The following is a 22,724-nucleotide window of genomic DNA, read 5'->3' on the forward strand; positions in this document are numbered from 1 at the left end:
ACTGTGAAATTACCACTGGCCATTTATTTTACATTTTAACATCTCAAAACTGGGATTAATCTTATAATTGATGGCCTGTTAGATTGGATGATCTATGGTCACAGACAGAGCTGCCTCCTTCAGAACTTACGGTCACATTGAAAACTGTAGATATATTATTTATACCAGTAATAAACCTGTAGCATACTTTTCAATTACATTTTTATTAGACTTTGTTCAGCAAGTCTCATAAATTACATATATTAATTGCCTTTTTAAACAATCACATTGCCTTTAGGAACACACAAAACAAAATATTATAACTGGTTACAAAAGTGTAGAACATTCCCAGAAGACAAAACTAATAGATGAAGGGAGTTTTTAGTCAACAATGAAAGTTGAATGTGCATAGACAGACATGTGGGTGTATGGATGGAATGTAAATTGGAGAGGCATTCTGTGAAAGGGAAATAATACAGAAGAGCCTCTCCATCCACATGACTACATTGGATGCCCTCCTTTTGGTAAAGCATAGATCTGAGGTCATATTTGTCCTTTAACATCTTCACCCTCAGAGGGGTGGGGCAGGGGTGGATGTGTGTATGTTGGAGTGCTAACGGTCCAAGAGGGAAGAGGTGGACCCCCTTGCATATTTGCATGAATAATACACATAAGCATCATAACGGCCTTCTTGGGTGGATAGAACAGCTGTATTTGTTCTGTTCTCCTAACTAGATATTTGTTAAGTTTAACTTGTTTAAGTTGTAGGACAGTGGATCTCTGCAGTGATATCAACTTTTCTCTGAAAGGGGGTGCTCATTGCTTTTACCAAAACCAGGGGATTCTAGCCATCTCCGTGTCTGTTGCAGAAATCCTAAATGTTGATTGTTAGAACTGGCATATAGTCATCCAGACCCTTCTGATAGTCATAGAGGAGATTTTTGTCTCCATACAATAGGTCAGTGGGCAAGCCAATGGCATCTCTTTTTATTAAAGTTGTCCAGTGTAGAACACAAAATTGAAATGGAGATGCTGGGCAAAGACCTGTCTTACTGTGAACAATAAAATAATGGTTTTTCCTGTATGTAAGTCCTGTGTATTGAATTAGATAGGATCTTTAATGGTAAGGAAGAGTTATCCATGCCATCGTAAGAAAAGAAGGCAGGGCATTGTAACAATACAGACGTTACCTGGAGAGCCCTCACCTGGAGAGCCCTCACCTGGAGAGCCCTCACCTGGAGAGCCATCAGGGGCCACAGCAAGCCTTGCCTTGCACAGACCTTGTCTTGTTCTCACGTCACCAAGCCCCCACGAAGACCAGGTATCTAGATTCTCTCCCAGATGTCCGCAAGGGGAAAGCTCCTGCTCTGATGAAACACAGTATTCCATTTCCTACAGCCCCATTGCTAAAAGTCAGAACTCTGTGAAAGGATGTTTTCTGTGCACGTGGGATAGACACAGCCACTATATTTCATTGAGTGTGAAAAATAGGAAAATATGCCTGGCAAGAAGGTAACTTATAAGACATTTCTAAATATCTCAAACTCCTCTGAATGTAACTAAGGGAAAAAAGCTGCTGGAATACCAGAAAATACACAGTTACCTTTTTCAGTTTTCTGATTTGTAAAATAAGACCGTTTGAGTTGGATGCTTCACTGAAATCTCTGGCACTCCACAGTGCTTCAGTTCCATGATTTAATGCCCTGGAGCGAGCCAAATCCCCACAAGCTTGAGAGCGACCCACTGAGGATGGCAGGCCTGTTCTATGCATCGGCAGAGCTGCAGCAGCCTGCCCTCTTGATGCCTCTATGTCTTAGCCATCGACTTCAAACCAGGGGGTGTGTCCTTTATCCTGAGATACACCCACCCACCAGGATCTTTAAAGCAGTTAAGATCCATCACATGGTGCCATCCTCTGTCTCCAAATAAAACTAATCTATTTTTCCCCACCAAATTAAGAAAAATAAAACAAATTGTTCTACCTTATTTATGTGAAACAGCACCTGCTCTGGTTCAAATTTCAGCTCCAACTTTCCCCAAGTTGGCCTCTTAAAGAAAAGGGTTAAGCCTATGGGCAGATCCTTATCCAGACTCTAACTCCCAGCCTGGCCTCCAGACTCCATTCCACCTCATTCTCTGGGCACATTGAGGGTTTCACTTTCTACAAGGTCTGTCTGTTCCTGCAGCTAACACCCACTCTGCTCTCCCTGGGTGCATTCTTCATAGGTTGTAGGCACTGATTACATTTTTCTCCTCTTGCTCTAGGGGTCTTACTCCCTGCTTGCTCATGTGGAAAAAGTGTTGTGCAAATGTCAGTCTGTCCCTGATGTCTCAGATGCCTTCATAAACAGAGCCCTGTTCCTCACATGGCGGGTGAAACATTAAAGGGGCTGGCTGTTTTTATCCAGCATTCCTTTAGCAGATTAGTTGGCATGTTCAGAAGGTGAAGGCAAATTTAATCCAGAAAAGTATAAAAGTTCATGACCAGTCCAAGCAAATAACTGGAAAGAAATCCTTTAGAAGGCTAAGGAGAGGTTCAAGGCTATTTCAAACACATGATCATCTTTTTAAATGTCAAATTCCACCCACTAAACTCCATGCTGTTGTTTTTACCACTCTCATATTTTTTTAACATTATATTTAATTTTTCTATTTTTAAACAGTGAAATCCCATCCCCCAGCTTTCTGCATAGGCCAAACATAACATGAAAATACTCTGTGGGTAAAATGCAAATGGATTATGGTAACACACACTGGCTGTTCTGTCTTAGTTTTTGAGAGGTTGTGTTCAGAGCTTTAGGTGCCCTCCCTCCACATGGAAGAGGAGAAAGCCTTGCCTTTGAACATGACTGATACTTGGTCTGATCATCAAGAGAGTCCCAGTTGTGTTTTGGTGAGGTTATCTCATACCTGGTAACTCAAGATGGTGCCACTTTGTTTTTAAATTTTATTTACTTTATTGTTGACACTAATACTGATGTCCCCCATTTTCCTCCCCTTTGACCACCTCCACCACCCTCCACCACCCCCGGCCTTCACTGCACTGTTGTCTGTGTGTCCATGGCCTATGCATATATGTTCTTTGGCTAATCCCTTCACCTTCTTCGATGTACTCTCCTACCGCCCTGACAGCTGTCGGTCTGTTCCATGTATCCATGTGGCCTCATTTTGCAAGCCTGTTGGCTGCAGGAGGTTTGGAATTAGGAAGGCATAGTGTTGAAGTGTTATAAGCTGAAACGCAGAAGGTAGTTATCTCAATAGTTCAAGGTTTTATAGTAATACTCCTTCAGCCTACAGACAGTATAACAGGGCAGCAAAAACATGCCTTGGAACCAAAAGACTTGGATTCTGGTTTCCAGTTTGGATTTGTGACTAGCCCTGTGACTTTGAGGAGGTCCTCAGACTTCGTGCAGATCAACTTTCACTAACTTTAGTCAGAGACTGGTGGGTTTTCAGTTCATACTGCATGGGATTTTCTCGTGATATGGTAAGTGTAGTTGTATCTTATCTTCACAGTTTAGAATGTTGTATTCCTCTGACTTGATATTAGATTTCCCCTCATGATATTTCATTAATTCCAACCATCTTCATGTTTATAGGAAAAGATTCTTCTGTGGCTTCTTCAGTTTATGCAAGAACAGGGCATCTCGTTGGACGAAGTGGACCAGGATGGCAACAGCGCTGTGCATGTAGCCTCACAGCACGGCTACCTTGGGTGCATACAGGTACACAGGCCCCGCTGCTTCCAACCGTGAAATTAGTTTATCAAGTAATGCAAAAAAAAAAAAATGGAAATGTTCTCTGGAAGAATGGATCAAATCAGCTTTTTCTATTGTGGTAGATAATAAGGAGTTATACTGATGTTTTTGTATTTCTAGAAATCCACACAGGTATAGGCAGAAGAACCCTACAAGACTCTCCTTGAGTGCCACAGGATGTTGAAAGGAGCTATTCCTTCTCTCTCATCATCACCTTAAAACCCCAATGCTGATGACAATAGACATTAGGTTTCCCCTGCTCTCCAGGCAGCAGGCCATCACTACCAGAAATCACTCTCAGTCTCTCAAATAGCAGACAGTTCTTGCTACCATTAGCACATTGGCATACTTCTTCTCAAATGCATGAATAACGGGACCAATTTTGTTAAGAATGTATTAGAAGAATTCTTCAGAGTAAGGAGTAGTAGGCTAGAGAGAGTATACTGTAGTCATTCCCCTTTCTATATGGCAGGACTTAGCCTCTCACATGCATTTGAAAAGGCCAGAATTGGCTACAGGAAGGAGTCAGATACCAATCCCCTCAACTATTGGGCAGACTAGCCACGGCCTTGGTTGACCAGCCACTTTACCCACTGGCCTCAGGTGGCCTCATACTTATAGACAACTATGCTTACAAGTATTACTCTAATCTATGTGTGCAATCATGTAAAAATGTTGGGAAGCAGAGCCACAGGGGAGGGGAAGGAGGTCCTTCTTCCTGCCCCAAACCACATGAGGGGTGTCCAGGAGGGCTGCTCAGAGAGGGTGGGCTTCCTACGGGGCGGGGGGGGGGTTGGCATCTTGTTCTTCAGCTAAATGCATAGCTGCATGAAGCTGAGCCTGACCCAGCCACCATCACAGCAGCACAGGCTAGCAGAGTCCAGCAAGGTCTTCATGTGCGAATGTAAAAACCAGACAGCCCTCTTCACCCAGAAAAGAATGTGAAGGCTCCGAGGGGCACAGCGAAGAGAGAGGCTGGCCGAAGAGTGGAGGCAAGAACTGGTGGAAGAAGAGCGACCGTGTGAAGAGAAGAAAGGCTTTGAATTGGAAAGTGGGTTTAGATTTGGCCTGGAATTTAATTTGTGAACAGTAATCATAATTAACCAGAATCAGAGCGATCACACCATTCCTATGGTCGAAAATGGCCCAACATCTCTGGCTGGGTTCCCACGCCTCTGGCAGAGCTGTTGACAACATGTGGCTGCCAGCCATGATTAGAGAAACTTCACCAAGTTCATACAGTTCAAATATGTGAGATGTATACAACAACTCGAAGAAAGCAACACTCTTTTTTGCCTTATTATGTGTTGTTTCTTTTAGTGCAAACTTAATGTGCTCATTTATCAGGTACTTATTGAGGCTGTACTGTGAAGAAGGTAAACTGTATCTAATAGAGAATACTGGGTAGCGAGAACCAGTTGCTCAGGAAAGTAGAGAGAACTCAGGAAATGACATGAGGAGATATGGAAAAGCTATAAAGTAGAAGACAGGAGGTAATGATTTTTTTAAATCAGAGAGCTCTCTAGAATATCAGCCCACATACAACTGCTCTTTTAAGAGCTAAATTGATAGAAAATATTCCAAGTGTTTAAAAGTTTCCCCACTATTGCTGGCAAAGGATAAAACTTCTAATTTAAGGCACCAAGTTGTAAAAAGAGTGATGAGAAATTGGAGAGCATAGAAAAGAGAGAAATTTAAATTATTACCAGGATCTGCAGAAAGATGAAAGGAGTAGCCTTATTTTTTGTGGAAGAAAAGTAATTGAATAAAAATGGAAAACTTTGTTTTTCCATTCAACAAAATACTCTAGTATTTACTAGTTTTGAAATGAACTTCTTTATCAGCTAATAAATGATGGAAAGCCAAAGAAAACGAGCTGCTATCACCGACTCTGCTTGGGAGTTCAGTTATTTTTCTTTGGAGTCTGTGAGAGAGGCACCCTGCCCTTTCAGAGCGTTCATTACACCACTTAGCACAGATGATGTTTTTGGCACTCGATTCCACGGATGTGGAAACTTGGGTAATCTTGGAAGTGGGTCTGTCCGCTGGGTGTGAGACTGAAAAAAAACACAAAGAGACAGAGTAGAAGAGGAGGTGAGTGAGGCTCCTTATGAGGTGGGAAGGGGACGAGGTTTGAAAAACATCGAAAAGAAAGATGCAGAGGCTGAGTCAAGGGAGTGCTCACTGGGTGTGTTTACACCGAGCCCCTCGGAGAGCTCAGCTTGGAGAGCTCAGGCCGAGATGGTCTCCCTGCCTCCTGTGAGGTAGGTGGCAATGACTTGCTGGCAGATTGACCTTTCATGGCGAGTGATCATAAACTTGAAGGAGAGTGGAGCTCCTTCATGACCTCCGAGTCTAAGTAGTCTAGGAATTTAAGAATTGCAAGTATTGCATATGGGAAAAACATTACCTATTAGTAAAATAAATCCAGTGCTCTATCTCATGTCAAAGAATATGTCAGGCTTTTTACGCTCCACATTAGTTCCTGTTCTCCTCTCTCTTCTGGGCTCCAGTGTTAGGGACAAAGAGGCCGTATGGAGGGAAAAATATCTCTATTTGCTTAACTGGAAAAGATCATGGCGCTCTCCCTTTGCCCGGCTGTGGTCACTGCTGTGGTGGGCAGTGACCACTGCTGTGGTGTGGCATGGTCACTGCTCCTTTGCCCTGCTGTGGTGGGCCGCTGACACCCTCTGCGGCAGCCTTTGGGCACTGACTGCAGATGCACGCTGTGGGTGGAGTCCTCCGAGGGCCCTCTGGAGCCTCCCCACTGATACCCGACAGGGAAGACGTGCCCCAACTTTATGTCCTCCATGTCCATACAGTTCCCTCTACCAGTGTTGCATACCAGTGCCTCTTGCTGCTGGAGAACCCTCCCATTTTTAGTAACAAGCTCACACCAAGCTCTCTTGTACAATATCTGCTCAGTGCATGGAACATACTGCTACCCTGGCACATGGTGGGAGTGCAGGCTGCTGCCCAGCCTCACCCTGTCATTTCACTCCATTTCATTCTTGATCCAGGTTAGGCTCAGCAACAGACCAAGTGTGGTGCCTGAGTAAATAGGAACTGGCAAACACATTGCCACTCTCTCCTGCTTCCAGTCATCCCCAACCCCACGAGAACACCCATCGAAAGGGAGAGTGTCTCATCATGGCCCCTGCCCTGCACTCCTCACAAAGGACAGGGCTCTAAGGATGGCAGCAACCTCTTCCCTTCCCAGCCTCCCTCTGAGTGAGACTGGGGCAGGGTTGATGGTAGTAGGACCGCTCTTCTGCATGTTTATAGGCTCCAGAGAGAGGTGTCTGATACTGACTATCGAAAGCTAGCCAGAGGCTCTTTGTTCATGTGTGATGGTGCCCATTGCTCCCACTCTGTCCTGCTATGGGCTCTGGTAACTGATTTTGGAACAACAGGGAAAGTTTCATTCAACCTTCTGCTGCAGTCATTTAAAAATAATGTTAGAAGGGGGTCTTGATAGATATGACACCATATCTCTGCGCTTTCTGACAGACCTTGGTTGAATATGGAGCAAATGTCACCATGCAGAACCATGCCGGGGACAAGCCCTCCCAGAGCGCCGAGCGTCACGGGCACACCCTGTGTTCCCGGTACCTGGTGGTGGTGGAGACCTGCATGTCACTGGCCTCTCAGGTGGTGAAGTTAACCAAGCAGCTAAAGGAGTAAGTGCCTATTTATTTCCCAAGAACCAGGTCTGGCTCATCATCGTTGTGCTTAGGTGTTATCCAGGTGCTTTGGTAAGCTCCTCCTTGCGGATCAGACGAGGGCTTCCTTGCGTTCTCCTCTTCTTTTCTTTCTTTGTCCCAAACCCTCACAGCCAGCATTCATGTCAAAGGTGCCATCTCTGCAGAGGCAGAATCATATTTAAACAAATGAAAAATGCAAGGCAAGCTTTCAAAACAGGGGATTTAAGCTACATTAGGCAAAGAGAGAGACTCTCTTTCTGTGTTCCCATCTCAGGGCTGGATTACAGAGCCGGCGTGGAGAGCACACGTGGGCATCAGTCCCAAACTCCTATCCTTAGTATTCTAGGAACTCATAAGGCATACAAGAGAGAAAAGTCTAGGGATGAGTCAGTTTCTCAGTTTTCCTAAAAAGAAAACTATCTAGTTGGGAAATTATAGCCCTAGTTATAATTTTATAATTTTATAAATATGGCCCTAGATATTTTCTAGTTAATCTAGAAAATATCACCAGTAAAGTATTATAAAAATTAATCGGGTGATTCATGAACCCTCAGAACACAAAATCTTATTCAGTCAGCATGATGTTACTTCAGACACTCCATCTAGCTACAATCAGTTCTCTGCTCTGTGAGATTGTTACGTTGACGCGCATGCGCACCTAGCCATCAGGGAAGCATTTCTGGGAGGTTGTTGGGCAAGATTTGAAGAGAAGGGACTGGAGGAGAGGTGGGTCTTTGGTGAGTGGATGAATTCAGGAGCTGACGCTCACCTGGGACCTAGGTCAGCCCTTAGGAAACAACAGCGGTCAAATTACAGTGGCCATAGTGAGGAGAGAATCACTAAAAATCGGACTCAGTGTTTGATGCAGCGCTGACAGAATAGGAGGATAAGCCTTAAAATTTACATTTTAAAGGGAAATTATGAAGCCTTATTTTTAAATTATACACACACACATATTATTTTTCCTTTTATGCTTTTGAACAAAGACCTTTGCTGGGTTGAAGGCCTTAACTGATCACAAGTGTCATTCACACAACCATTTATTTGATGAAGCCTTGGACCCTCTGGCTCTTCTGCGTGCTTGGGGAAACTTTGATCTCTCTATTCCTACTTTCTTGCCTTAGAGGTACAATTCTCATCCCTCCATCCCGTCCCCTGCCATACACAGAATATTCTCTTCAATGAGATGGGGCTTTTAATAGAGAAAATATAAAATAATACTTAAAAATATTACAGTTCCCATCAAGCATTCTTCACCCAGTTACACAAACCCCACTGGGACAGGGGAGCAAAGTGAGCTTGAAGGGCTGGATGCAACCAAAGGGCAATGTGCACAACTCCGTAACTCAGTAAGTTACCTCCCCACGGCAAACGTTCCTGTACACACATCTTCCTGTACCTGCCTAGGTATTTCTAAAAGTAAGTACCTAGAAAGGGAATTGCTAGAACAAAGGGCATACACATTTGAAAGGTAGATAGATGCAGCCTAAAATCCTTCCAAATACAGTGTCCACTCCCCTCAAGAGTATATACACATGTCCGTCAAGAGGAAATTTAAAACGATCTAACAAAATGCTTTGTCCAAAGGGACATGCTCAGAGAAGAGATCACAAGATGTTCTCCTCGGTCTCTACTGCAGAGTCTGAAAGGCTTTCATGAGCTTTAATGGCTGTTTTATTGGTGAACTTTTCAAGGTCAAGGGCTTGGTTGCTCTTCTGTAGGTGACCCTGAGATAAAATACATGTGCATGCTAACAGACAACAGTTCTTCCAGTGTGTCCATAGCTGAATGCTGTGGACAATTGTGGTTAGGCCAATAACAAGATAAAATATGAGAGGTGGCCTGTAGATGCCAGTCCGTTACTTGCCATGCACCTCAGTGAGGTTGGCAAAACTGGGAATGAACTGAGAAACCCACTCCGTACAGCCACAGCACGAGGCACCCTGCAGGCCCCAGGGTGGGAGGAAGGTGGAAAACATGAGCTTTTCCAGTCCCGGATTCCGAGTGGGGGAACTCTTGAGTGCTTTTGCCTATCAGAATGCTCTTACCACTTCTAGTTAATAAACACAGTTACTATTTAGGCATGGCGACCTTCAGCTCTGTTAGAAATCCTAATCTATAAGCCTAGGTTACTATGTTTTGAATTGTGACCCTCTTCAAAAAAAACTATACATTGGAGTCCTAACCCCTAGTACCTCAGAGAGTGACCTTATTTGGAGAAAGAGAGAGTGAGAGAGAGAGAGAGAGAAGAGCGTGGGTAGGGAGAGGGAGAAGGAGAAAGAGAGATTCCTTTTTCTTAAAAATGAGATTATACCACACACAGTATTTTGTAACATCCTTTTTTTACTCGAGGAAAGTAAAGTACACTTTATGGGAAACTTTTCTACAGTTTAAGTAAATAAGTATTCAAGTATGTTATCATTTTATTATCTCCCTTTATACTGATAAAAATAATTATAAATTATTTACTCAGTCTTACTGATGAGCATTTAGATTACTTACAGTCTTTCACAATATGAATAATAAATTTACATCCATTTTGGGTGCTTTTGATTGTATTCTTAGAAAATTTCTGAACTGTAAAGATGAAGATTATACACATTTGTGATGCTTTTGGATTTATTGCAACTTATTATAAATTGTTGTGAAAATGTATAGCTACTAATTTGTACGGGTGCCGTGTGCCAGAGAGCTCACTGTCTCAGTTTGTGCTTCCCAGGCAGACAGTGGAACGTGTCACGCTGCAGAACCAGCTCCAACAGCTTCTAGAAGCCCAGAAATCTGAGGCCAAGTCTCTCTTTTCTTCATCCAGGTAATGCCAGGAACTTTGGAGGTCAGAGTTCTTAAGTCTCTTAAATCTCTGAGCCTTCTTTTGAACTTCATTTTAATGTCTTTTAAGAATATGACAACAGAACATATTTTATTTTTATTTTCTAATTTTTAGGAATAAAAATTAAGTATTGTTGGGGAAAGGCACTGGACCCAGGGTTGGGTCACCTGGAACGATCTTTGGCTCTGCCATTTTGTCATTCTGGGACTATTAAGTCACTTTTTCTGAGTCTTTCATTTCTTCATCTATAAAATGGGAATAAGGGTATGTAGATTCATAGGATTGTTGAAGATGGGATTGAGAAAATTGGTGTAAAACTGATGTAAAAATAGCAAAATAGACAAATTTAGTCATAGTGTAAAGCATGAGGCATACTATACTTTGGAATGCTTGCTTTCAACAAACAGTAAGTGATGATTCTTCCACTCTTACTGATTTGTAAGTTATTAGTGGCAGGAAAGGCCATGCTGTGACTTGTGGCCAAGTCATTTTAACCCAGTAGGAAATCATCTCATGTATCCTGTGTCCTCTTTTCAGTTCACCATCCTCCCCAGCTCCCAGAAAGTGCCAGTGGAAATCCCCAGATACAGATGATGAGTCTGTAGCCAAAAGCAAACCTGGCACCCAAGAAGGGATGCAGGTCCTTGGAAGCCTGTCAGCATCCAACCGGACTAGGACTAAAGCAAAAGATGAAGATTCTGATAAAATCCTTCGCCAGTTATTGGGGAAAGATATCTCAGAGAATGTCTGCACCCAGGAAAAGCTGTCCTTGGAATTTCAGGATACTCAGGCTTCCTCTAGAAATTCGAAAAAGATCCCTCTGGAGAAGAGGGAGCTGAAATTAGCCAGGCTGAGGCAGCTGATGCAGCGGTCACTGAGTGAGTCTGACACAGACTCCAACAACTCCGAGGACCCCAAGAGCACACCCGTGAGAAAGGCTGACCGGCCCAGACCACAGCCCATCGTTGAAAGTGTGGAGGCCATGGACAGCGCAGAAAGCTTACACTTGATGATAAAGAAACACACCTTGGCTTCAGGACGCAGGTTTCCTTTTGGTACCAAGGCCTCCAAATCTCTGGATGGCCATAGCCCATCACCCACCTCAGAGAGCAGCGAACCCGACTTGGAATCCCAGAGTCCAGGCTCAGGGACCACACCCCCAAACCAGCCCTCTGGAGACCCCACTCAGTCCAGCCCTGACAGTATGGTGGCCCAGAAAGTGGCCACAAGTCCCAAGAGTGCCCTCAAGTCTCCATCTTCCAAGCGCCGGACATCTCAGAACTTAAAACTCAGAGTCACCTTTGAGGAGCCTGTGGTGCAGATGGAGCAAACTAGCTTTGAAGTAAATGGAGAGAAGGACAGAGATAAGAGCAGGACCCCGCAGCGGACCTCCACGAGCAGTGAATCAGGGGATCAACTAAAAAGGCCTTTTGGAACCTTCCGATCCATCATGGAGACACTAAGCGGCAACCAGAACAATAATAATAACTACCAGGCGGTCAGCCAGCTAAAGACCTCCACACTGCCTTTAACCTCACTTGGAAGAAAGACAGTGGACACCAAGGGAAATCCTATGAGCTCTGCTAGCAAGGGAAAAAATAAGGCGGTGAGTGCTATTTGGAGGCTATCTTCTTTTTCCTTCAAATTATGTCATTCTTAACACTACAGATTGTTTATCTTTGTCCTCCCGAGGTCATCCCTGGAATTCCAAAGGGATGTGTGGAAAGCCAAATGTATGTGTTTCTAATGAGATATGTTAGCATACGTACCTTTTTCTATTCATCTGGAAAATACTCTGAGAGAAAGATTAAATCACATATTTCAGTCCCTAAACTTCCAAAATAGTTTGATCCTGGAGTATGAGGAGTCCTGGATGGGGAGGCGTTTCTATGAGATTAGACCCCCAATCAGTGTGGAATAAGGTCCTTCTCTGGCATGGATTCTGCCTCTGGGAGAGTTTGTTTTCCTTGTGTGACTGGGTAGTTTATTCTCAAGCCCAATTAAAGAGCGCATAAATAGGAACTCTGTCTCTAAAGACTTAGCAATTCAACTCTGGAGTGATCTTTGAAATAAATACACCACAGGGACTTCCACCTTGGCATTGTAGGATGCTGGCCTGTAAGTGCTGACCAGGAAGCTGGAGCAGTCTGATGTGCTTGCCAGGACACAGGGGGTGGCAGAGTGTGCCAGGAACTACATTTTATAATTGCATTTATTGGAAAGCCATGCACTGCAATCTGTGGTTTAAATCCAGTCAATAAGAAATACGAACATCTTTTGAGGCAATGTTCCCTGCATGCTCTGTGCCTGCCACGCCATCAAAAATGGTGTAGCAGCTAACATGCAAAACTCTGAGGAACGGAAGGACCCAGAATGTCCATCCTGCAACCCAGGGAGGCACACCCGCATAATTTATTATTGGTTCAAGGTAAAATCCCAGGGAGGTCTAAGTACTGTTTAATTCTTTTTGCAGTACCAAAATCAAGTCTGAGTTAGTATTGCTCTAATTAAATGAACACCACTTGATTTCCAGTGTGAATTGTCTTCATGCTAAAGGACTTTAGCTCTGTTTGTTTTACCTAGAAAAGTCACATTTGTACCCCAAACATCAGAACCTTGGGCTTAAATATGTCCAAGTACCAAGTAAGTATAGAAATTAAACTTTCTGTCATGGGTGGAATTAGTCAACCTCAGATAAAACTATTCCAAGTAACTTGATGGGCTCTCTCGCTCAGGAATACAGGAAGTATCCCAGCAGTTCCCCACGCTCCTTAACATGTCTACAAAGCTTCTGTCCTAGTCTCATCTGTCTCCAGCATGCCTCCTGTTCATTGAGACTTGAGCATGTGCTGAGCTTTCTGCATGTTTTCAGATGATTTGTAATTGCACCTCTAGGAGATGTCCAGCAGCTGCATCAACCTTCCCTCTAACACGCTGATTGGAGAGCACCTGCGTAACTGTGCACGGTACGTGGCGTAGGGGATGACTTGGGTAGCACTGCTGTGCTTTCGCTTTGAATTGCATGACCTTTTCAATCGTGGTCCTGGAGCACCTTTTGTGGGGCTGACACCAAGGAACAAGGCACTTACAACTCTTCCCCCAAAAGGGGCAGGCAGGCTGGTAACTGGAGCTTTGGCAGGAAGCAAATGCCCTCCAGGAGGGGCTTTATTCCAGCAGCAGTGGGCAGAGGAGTCTACTCAGCTCACAGACATGCTGTGTCTCCCCATTGACTTTGGCTTTCAGTCTTTGTTTTATTGGAGTCAAGTACCAAGTAAGTGTAGAAATTAAATTTCCTGTCATGGGTGGAATTAGTCAACCTCCGATCAGAACCAGAACTCTGAAGCAGAGCTGAGGTTTTCTTTCATTGTTGATCACAGACTGAAAGCACATTTCATCACCATTCTGCGGCCCTTGGGAGCAGCCAGGCCCTGTCATTCTGAACGTGCTCCAGCTTAGCTTCCAGAACCACGATGCCAGTCAGTAAGCCAGTCTCTGAGTCACCCAACAAAACAAAGGTCTTTCTCAAGCAAAATGTTTACAATAAAAACACAGAGACTATATACATGAAAGGGCGCCATGGGAGGGCCCAAGGTGGCTCAGACACCTCCTTGAGCCAAGTCCTTCAGTAGCACAGCTTTTCTCCAGGAGGAATATGCCCCACCCTCTGATAAGGTGGGCCAATGGGAGAAGGGAAAGGAGAGCAGAGGAGGGGAAGTTAATGCCGTCCATGCCTGCAACTGGTTTATTCCAGAAGAATTAAAACCCAAACCCTATTTTAGAAGGAGACTATTACTTTTAAATCATTTAAATTAAATTTCAACAAATCATTTAAGTTTAATTTAATGATATACTTAAATTAAGTTTAATTTAAATTAAAATTATGATGTGCCTTTCAGCTCTCTTCCAAAACCCTCCAAAATGTTTTCATGAATGTGCATATGTGGTCAGGGTGTATATATGTATGCACACACACAAACGTGAGGGTGTGGGTTGAGGGTATGAATTTTGGTTCAGAGTACTTAGGCATGAAAAATGTCACTCTCCTTTGTTTTCCCTCTAAATTGAATTTAACCTGCTTCATGTCTCTATTCGGGCTAGAGGAAAAACATATCTCAATCATTTTAGCCAGTGCCCCTAGGGGTCTCATTAATTCAGTACACTGACTGAGGTGCCTTGGATGTTCAGTATTTATTGGTCACCAGAATTCTGGGGTCAGGTTTACACGTTGTCTCAGCCAGGCTGCTTCAGCCACAGGGGACAGGGAGTTCTGGCCAGTGCTGACTGCCCAGTGCCTGGGGTAGAGAGGAAACAGGAGAAGAAAAAGCCAGAAGAAAATCTCCCCATGCCCACTTCTGGATTTTCCAACCTACCTTCCCCACCCACATACCCTTCCCTGTCCCCACATCTTAGGTTGGGTGTGTCTTCTGGTGCCAAGAAAATTCTGGTTTTGTCCTTAAGCAGAAGTCACCAATGATACCCTGAGGGAATGACGTGCCAAGACTGGCAAGTTCTTGGGGAAGGAGGACGGGGGGGATCTCATTTCTTCCAGGTTTCTACAGCACCTGGGATAGAGACAATATGTGTCACAGTAGATTTTCCCACCAGAAATATTCCATCCTGTCTTTTTGTAAGCAAGGGGACAAAGCTGGACAATCTACTATAATAAGAGCACAACGTGAGGTTATGAGGCTACTTGGACATGTGGCGTGAGGTTAACACTTCCCTACTCAGTTTCAGAAACCAGCCTTCCTAAGGCTCAGTTCTGATGCTACCAGATTCATGGGCAGTTTTTATTAACAGAGTTTAATTTCAGTGATAAACAGAAACCCCCAAATAAAAATATTTGTTGTATTTAAATACGCATCCTGGCTACTTCCTCTCAACTACCTTATAAATTAACCTGTACCTTATTAAGTTTTCAGTTTGATATATGCTCCATAGAAAGGGAAAACCCACTACTTTGTTCATGATAGAGAGGGGAGGTTTCTCTGACTCACTCTTAATCACTCACATCCACCTTAGATAAAAGATGGATATCTCTAGCTGAAATAAGGATTCCTTAGAGAAATTAAACTAGCATGGGAACGTGAACATGAAAACCACCTCAATGACTCCAGTGCCTTCTTTGTCTTGACCCTGAGACCCACAGAGAAAGCATCCCACAGAAAGATGCAAGCAGGAAAGGAACCCAAGTGTTCATCTCTCAGTGATGGCCTCACATCATGTCCCAAAAATTTGGTTGAATGCCCATGGCTCCTCGCAGGTCACAGGGATTACCCAGGATCCTTTGGAACCCTTCGGACTGCCTTCGGAAACCAGTGGCAGTCCATGGGTTAGGGTGGGCCCCAGACGTTGTGCCACTGAACGACCCTCTCAGTATAGCCCTGGGAGGAAAAAATGAGGCAGTGGACCCTTGTTCCAGGCGTACACTGGAACCACATTTTATTTCCTAAGAAATTCTTATTTTTTCCTGGTAAATGAAAAATGGGGGCAATAAATACAACATTTTACAGAATGTCAGCTCCGCAAGAGGGTTTTATTTGCACTTTATTTTTCTAAATTGGTCACAGCTTGATAGAAAGAATCTAAATTTCTTTTCAATGCCTTTTAAAATTAGATTCGACGCTATTACTTTGAACAGCTTTCCCAGTGTGTTTCAACTGCAGAGGATGACTTTGTTTATAACAGTCAGATTTATCTTTACTTTTTCTTATAAAAGACAAATTGGTTTTGAGTTATTATAACTCCAAGGGAATGTTTGCAATTACTTGTCCTAAAATGCCAATAAGACATTCATTTCCCAGAGTTTAAGTCAGTCTGAGATCTGTGGCAAATGAAAGGGGCGTTGGTTCCAGTAATGGACAGGCAGAGGGTATTAGCCCTTGGACACCAACACAGTGGTGTCTGACGGTGGCACTGTGGCCTGAGGCATTAGCAGAAAACCCCTAACCCCAGCACCAACATGACTATAGTCCTTAGGACTCCTTAAAAACATAATAAGACTCCTTAAAAAGAGATGAAGCACTGAACACCATCAGTGTGGGTTTTGCTGCAGAGGAATGAGCCATACTCAGAATCAGGTATCTGGAGCCAAGAGCTAGCATCAAAGATTTCAACAACCACTTCAAAGAGAGTGATATGTTTGGCCTGAGCACGTGGCAATGGTCCTCTGCTGTTCCCAGTAGGCGGTCAGAGTTCAGGGTGCCCCCACCCCTACCAGTACCCAAGCCTGCATATGCATGCATACACGTAGTTCTCTCCTTGTCGCTTTACTGTCAAACTATCATTCCAAACAGAAAAATGAGCAAAGATATGGAAGACATTGGGAGAGCAGAAGTCGGGCCCTGGCTGAAACCTGCTCCAAGCAGAGCGTACCCTCAACCCCAGTGAACAGCATTTCTGGAGCCACAGTGGAAAAATGCAGTCAGCACAGAAAGGATCCCTAATCCTGCTGAGCACATGCATCTTTGCCATAATTTGTCTGGGTGTAGTAAAATAACCACACTTTAATCTTCTCTTAAATTTTTGACCCGGAAGTGTTTAGTTTTAACCCCTATGTTTCCTAAGGATTGTTGAAAGGGATAATTATATAAGGAGTCATAGGAATGTTTCCAAGCTATCTGAGTGGGTGTTGCTTGCATAGTTTTAGAGCATAAGCAGACTGACTCTCCCAAGGTAATGGTTCACAAAAGTTTGTTAAAGTGTTCATACTAAAAGGGTATTTTGTAAAACTGTAGACAGACTTTCTGCTCAAAAATTGTAGTTTCAAATTCTATGCTCTGATCTCAAGTATTTTTTGTTTTTATTTCTAATTTACTAACTCCGGGGTCCAGAGCCAGTCCACCAGGAGGAAGTTGATTCCTGATGTGAGGTGATTACCTTTGTTCCAGAACCCCCGGCAGGGGTGTCCAACCTTTTGGCACCTCTGAGCCACACTGGAACAAGAAGAGTTGTCTTGGGCCATACATTAAATACACAAATACTAATGAAAACTGATGAGCAAAAAAAAGATTTTAAGTAAATTTATGATTTTGTGTTGGGCCACATTCACAGCCATCCTGGGCTGCATGTGACCTGCGGGCCACAGGTTGGACACCCCTGCCTTAGAACCCATCCAGTCTCCTCCTATTCACGCTTCCCCATGTTCCCCAGGTATTCTGTGCTCCCTGCTCAACTCTTGTTCCTCCCCCGCTTCCTGCCTCCCCAGGGTTCTAATTAGTTTCGAAGAGAAAACCTGTACTTCATACCGAAACTTTGTCCCTATGACTTGGAGGAAGGGAGGAGGCCCCAAACTTGAACCACGTCTGCAGGTTTCATTAATTGACAGAGTCTCCTTTGAAATGGGCCACAGTTGTACACTGTCATTGGCTATTGCATAGTAGAATCTTCTGTGCCGAGAAAAATGTCCTTGTTATGGGGAATAGTTAAAATGAGCAGATCCTTCAGCATTCCAGGACAATTTAGCAAATGCCAGAGCTCTCAAGATTGATGAAAGCACAAGTCACAAATGGAGTTTCTTCTCATAAGCTCCTTGCACCCTCTGGGAAAAGGAGAAAGTGTATTCCAACACAAGAAGACTGTGAGTTCAGTATCATCATAGAATGAGTTGAGACATAGAAAAAGCTGTTCCAGTGAAGATCCCATGTTCTGTGTTAAAGCACTGCCTTTGGAAGGCAAGAAATGAACATGTGGAACCCCTATGAACTCTAGGTTGGGAGTACAGGGGGAGACCTTCCTTGGAAACTGAAGTTATCCCACTAGATATACATTCTTTCTGCATGCTAATCCTGGTTTAAGTGTAGCCACAAAACTTAAAAACAAACAACTCCCTTCATGCAACTCCGCTTTCCTTCCCTCGTGCCCTCGGGGTCCGGTTTTGAACTGTGTAACTCCAGGTGGGGTACACTGTCTATTATGTGTCATAACTGCACCAAGTTTGCCACAACTAGGATAGCTGCACACTAAAGGAGCAGTGTGTGTCCAGAAACTCTCTTAAGGCTGGAGTTTTAAAGAATCAGCAAGTTACTTGAGGTTTAAAAGTACCAGAGAGGGACTTTACCTGGACACCTTCCAGTACCTTCACCAGGCATCCCTGCTCCAACCACAGCCATTTGGGGTTTTCCTTCCCACACTGAGAACAGTGCAGATACATCACTTTCCTGGACCCACATCCCTGGGTTGCCAGCACACTCATTTCAACATCTTTAGCTCTGAGCCAGTCATTTTGCTGTGTCAGATAGAAGGCATGGTCCCTTCATTCTGCGAGCTCAGAATAGAGAGAGAATTAAATGTGGATATAGTTTAGAACATGGAAAATTTCCCCAAAAGAATAAGAACTTCATGAGGGCAGCACTTGGCAGCACCACCCTACCCCCATATGTACACCCAGCGTCTAGCATGGTGGCTGGCACATGGTGGGGACTTCATAAGTGTTCGGACAGAGGGAGAGCTAGAGAGGAGAAATGGTAGGAGAGGGAAAAAGGAATGAAACAAAGAGGCCTGAGGCTGTCGTCCCACAGGAAGAACGGTGTGATCTGTGGAAAGCTAAGTCTTCCGATGATAAGTCCACCTACCCAGAGGGAGTGTCAGTTTGGGCGCTTCAAGTCCAGGTTTTCATTCTTAGAACCAGAACCCACTTTTTTAGTAGATGAGATTGATAGATATGCTCTCAGTAAAGCTCCGAAAGAAACCACAAAAGTAGCAACATCCCCCCCAACGCCCCGCCCCCTTTTGGTTTCCTGTGGAAATGCATGCCCACAGGCCATTTCCGACTCATCCTCCGAGCTGCTCTCTGGGCTGTGAAGAGATGCAGGCCTGGATGAGTCAGCAAATGAAAGAACTGGAAAAACTTACTTAAATTCAAGCCTTTCTTCTTTCCAGTTTTGGTCACTGAGAATGTGACTTTGTATCCAAAAATGAAATCAAGGTGGCAAATTATCTGAATAATCCATGCCAGAATTACCCTAACACTTTTGTTCTTCCAAAGACTGGTAATTCAGAACTAGGTAATTGAAGGGTTCAGGATGTTTGAATTACCCTGATATTATTCAGATAAATGTCTCACATTAATGTTTTACCTGGTATATATTCAGCTCCAATCATGCTGCATTTTATCCTCTAGAAAGTGTTCTTTTCAGCATTTTTGCACACAGCATCACTTACATTAAAGCAGAAATACTACATGTGTTCATTCACCTTCCTGTTTCTGAAATATTACTGGTATTTTGTCTCTCATCTCCCATTTCCCATATTCATTTAGCTTTATGCCTCTTTTATGTCTTTTTCATTGTAGGGCTGTTTTGTAAGAAAGAGGTAATAAGTGTGTATATTTAATCCACTGTGTTCAGTTGGAAGTCCCTAGAATGTCTTCTAACCAAGTGGGTTTTTCTTTCATCTTCTCCCTTTCTTGCCCATGGGCAACTCTCTGAAGTTCAATGCAGAGGAATAAATAAAATAAAAAATTATGACTTTCAGACTGTGATGATAATAAAATATTTATTAAAACACTAAGAGTAGACTAGATGGTCTTTGTAAGGAAGCATGATTTTGAGTCCATAAAACCATACCTGGAGTTCTGTGTCCAAATATGTCCTCATGCTAGTGAGTACAATTACAAGAAACCATTTGTTTGTGTCTGGTGTAGCAACAAGAAGGAATTTGTTAATATGGAGGCTTGCTCACCCCAGGAGACAGCTCCTCTCTGAAAGATTTTATACCCAGAATAGGAGTAATGGCTCATGAAAATGAATGCATCTACCCAGAGAGAAATTCACTTAAAAAAAAAAACTGTTCTAAGGTTTGAGCTTCTGCTTCTTGTCACAAGCTTATGAGGTATCAAATACGGGGAAAAAAACAGCATTATTGTTCCCTATTTTTTCCCTATAGATTTACCAACATGTGGTCTTCTAACATATACTACTCAGTAATCACGCACCCAAAGAAATAGCATCTTCTTTAAACAATTAACAAGCATCTTTTTAAACTATTGATAGCTATTAAGTTTATTAGAGAATAAAAGGTATCACCCCTGAATTCATGCAAATAAAATAGAAACACCTTTTGTGCCCACAGGACCAGCAGTACTGCACTTTCCATTTCGTTTGTGATAAAATTTACTTGACTATAGAATTTTGCCTGGATTCTAATCAGCAATTGCAATTGAGAATTAAAAAGTGTTCACTAAGTGTGTTTGATGACATGACTCTTTTACTTTTCAAAGAGTGGTTTATGTGAAAACAGAATAATTTGCCTACTGGAATGAAGTGTTCTTCAGTATGGTTTTATGAGGATAATTCCCATATTTGGTGAACTGTTTAGTGGTGTTGTCTTATAACTTGCCCGTAGTTTCATCTAATTTTGGCCTCGTGGTTTCTCTTCTGCTTAGGCATAACGACATCAATAGAAAAATGAAGAAATCCTACAGCATAAAGCACATTGCTGAGCCAGAATCGAAAGAACTCTTCTTGTAAATCACCTTTTCATTATCTTTCACTGCTACCCTTTGGACACCTCTGGAAATTTCTGGATGATCCTCTGTGGAAATAAAACCATGAGAACAATGCCTCACCAGCAGAACAACAATATCAGGATGCCTTAAATTTAGAGTAGTAGACTATCTAACACACATTTTGGGGAGATACTTGTATATATACCTTGTTTTTAAAGAGATGCTGTTTAAAAGCATGGCTGAGCAAATGTATGTTTTCTAAGATTGCACTGATGCAACCTAACCACAGGACAGTCACCAAGCAACTGATGCCATTTTGTAGTTCATCAATTGCATGGCAGTTGGCTGATGCTGATTGAACTTTTCTTTCCCTCGATCTGGGCAGTCTGGGCTCGGCATCTCAGTGAGACCTGGCCAGTGTATCGTTTTCTGTCCAGAGTGTTTTTCAGTCCTTTCTACTTTTTGTATAAAGGAAATAAAACAATGTTAATAGCCACCTGTAATAAATCTGTGATGTTCTAATAAATCTGTGATGTTCTCCTTTCTAAGGGACTTTGAGAGTATTTTGATAGCTGCTATTTTATTTCAGGAACAAACTGCCCAGTTGAGCTGTTTTCCCACAGGGATCAAATAAAACATTCTAGTTTTCATTAAGTACTAAAGGATCAGACAAGTATATAAAATGAGTCAATTCTTCTGTCTTTTCAAATCGCAGTGTTGACATGAGAAAATACTAATGACAACTAAGTGTTTAGCCCCTTCTTGGGTGACTTTTTTCTGCCTCTAGCACATTACAAGGCCTGTCTAATCCCTTTAAGAGACAGTGTGGAGCCTGGATTCATAACAGCCCTATTGATGTAGCCTTTTCAATCCCTGTAAGCAGTGAGTTCCATGAGGTTTCATCCTATCAAGTAAAAATATATTTCTGTTGAAATTTCAAAAGTTTTATTTTCAAAGTGTTGGCAGAGCCTGCCTATAAGAGGCCTGTCAAATTTTAGTAAGAAACTACAACACCCTCTTACCAGTAGGAAAGAGCACTGTGTGCTATTAACGGTTACTAGCAATGTTACTGCAGTCAAATGTGGGCCATTCTGTGTGCTTGTGGACAAAGTAGGCCAAGGTACCAAACTCGGAGGCAATTTTGCTTATGTGGGTCATCTGACAAACTTGGGCTTAATGAGATTCAATGAGGTCTGTACAGAAAAAGGAGCTAATATCAAAGTGTCTTTTTATGCCCCAGCCTCACTTATGTGAAGATATTACTCCCATTTTATAGATTAGAAAATTAAAGTTCAGAAAGTTTTATTCCCATGTCCAAGGTAAATGGAGGAATTGGCTTTGGTACGTGTTTTCTCATTATCTCCATCACACTTCATCTATACACCTGTCCTGTGCTGTGCTCTCTCCTGAGCCCATTGCCCACTGGCACACAGGAAGCATGAGTTGTGGTCTCGGCTCTGCTACTGGACAACTGTTTGGTCTTGGGCAAAGGACATTGCCTCCTTGATAAATCTTGGAAAAGGTGAGATTGGCCAAGAGCCACATCTGGAAGGTAGGTTCCTTCCAATTTACAGAGCGACATGTCTATAAATTTCAGCCTGTTTGTTCTGTCCTTTGAGTTTCTGTTGTTAGAACATGGTTCCATGTGTGGGTCTACATTTCTTACATTGTCTTTTCCTCAAATGAGAGGCCCTGTTCTGGTTTTGGCCCCTGGACCTCATGCGCACCCTTTAATCACTTTCTTACATTTTCCTGCCCTATTCTAGTTCTTGAGCTTCTAATATAGAATATATTCAAGCACACATGAAATATAGATTTCTATTTTTTTTTGCTTAGTGCAGAGGAGGTGATGCTGGGATCACACATGAGCCTAACTTTGAGACTTGATTGATGCTAGAAGGGCTTCTGCAAAAGAAGGAGACCCAGTGAGTGTTCTCTTCCCCAGAGACCCAAGTTTTGTTCTAAGACTGTTTTTAAACTTGAAAGTTGAAGTTGTCCTAGTATTT

At 43.0% G+C, this 22,724-nt stretch overlaps 1 protein-coding gene across 8 annotated transcripts in view; it reads left to right on the forward strand.

Annotated features, from left to right (window-relative positions):
- The window catches only part of SNCAIP (synuclein alpha interacting protein), a 142,939-nt gene extending 121,704 nt beyond the window's left edge, over positions 1–21,235 (forward strand). For 7 of the 8 annotated variants that reach the window (XM_053665327.1, XM_037165553.2, XM_037165551.2 and 4 more), the window contains 6 exons: positions 3,579–3,704; positions 7,248–7,417; positions 10,161–10,253; positions 10,809–11,877; positions 13,167–13,237; positions 20,656–21,235. In XM_053665327.1, coding sequence (XP_053521302.1) covers positions 3,579–3,704; positions 7,248–7,417; positions 10,161–10,253; positions 10,809–11,877; positions 13,167–13,237; positions 20,656–20,740 — 1,614 coding nt within the window. In that variant the 3' untranslated portion in view covers positions 20,741–21,235. The remainder of the gene's footprint in view (positions 1–3,578; positions 3,705–7,247; positions 7,418–10,160; positions 10,254–10,808; positions 11,878–13,166; positions 13,238–20,655) is intronic. The other variant, XM_053665329.1, reaches the window with a different exon arrangement.
- The last annotated feature ends 1,489 nt before the right edge of the window (positions 21,236–22,724 follow it).

This window comes from Artibeus jamaicensis, unplaced genomic scaffold (assembly GCF_021234435.1).
Source record: "Artibeus jamaicensis isolate MK-2021 breed Jamaican fruit bat unplaced genomic scaffold, CSHL_Jam_final contig_402, whole genome shotgun sequence".
Lineage (NCBI taxonomy): Eukaryota > Metazoa > Chordata > Mammalia > Chiroptera > Phyllostomidae > Artibeus > Artibeus jamaicensis.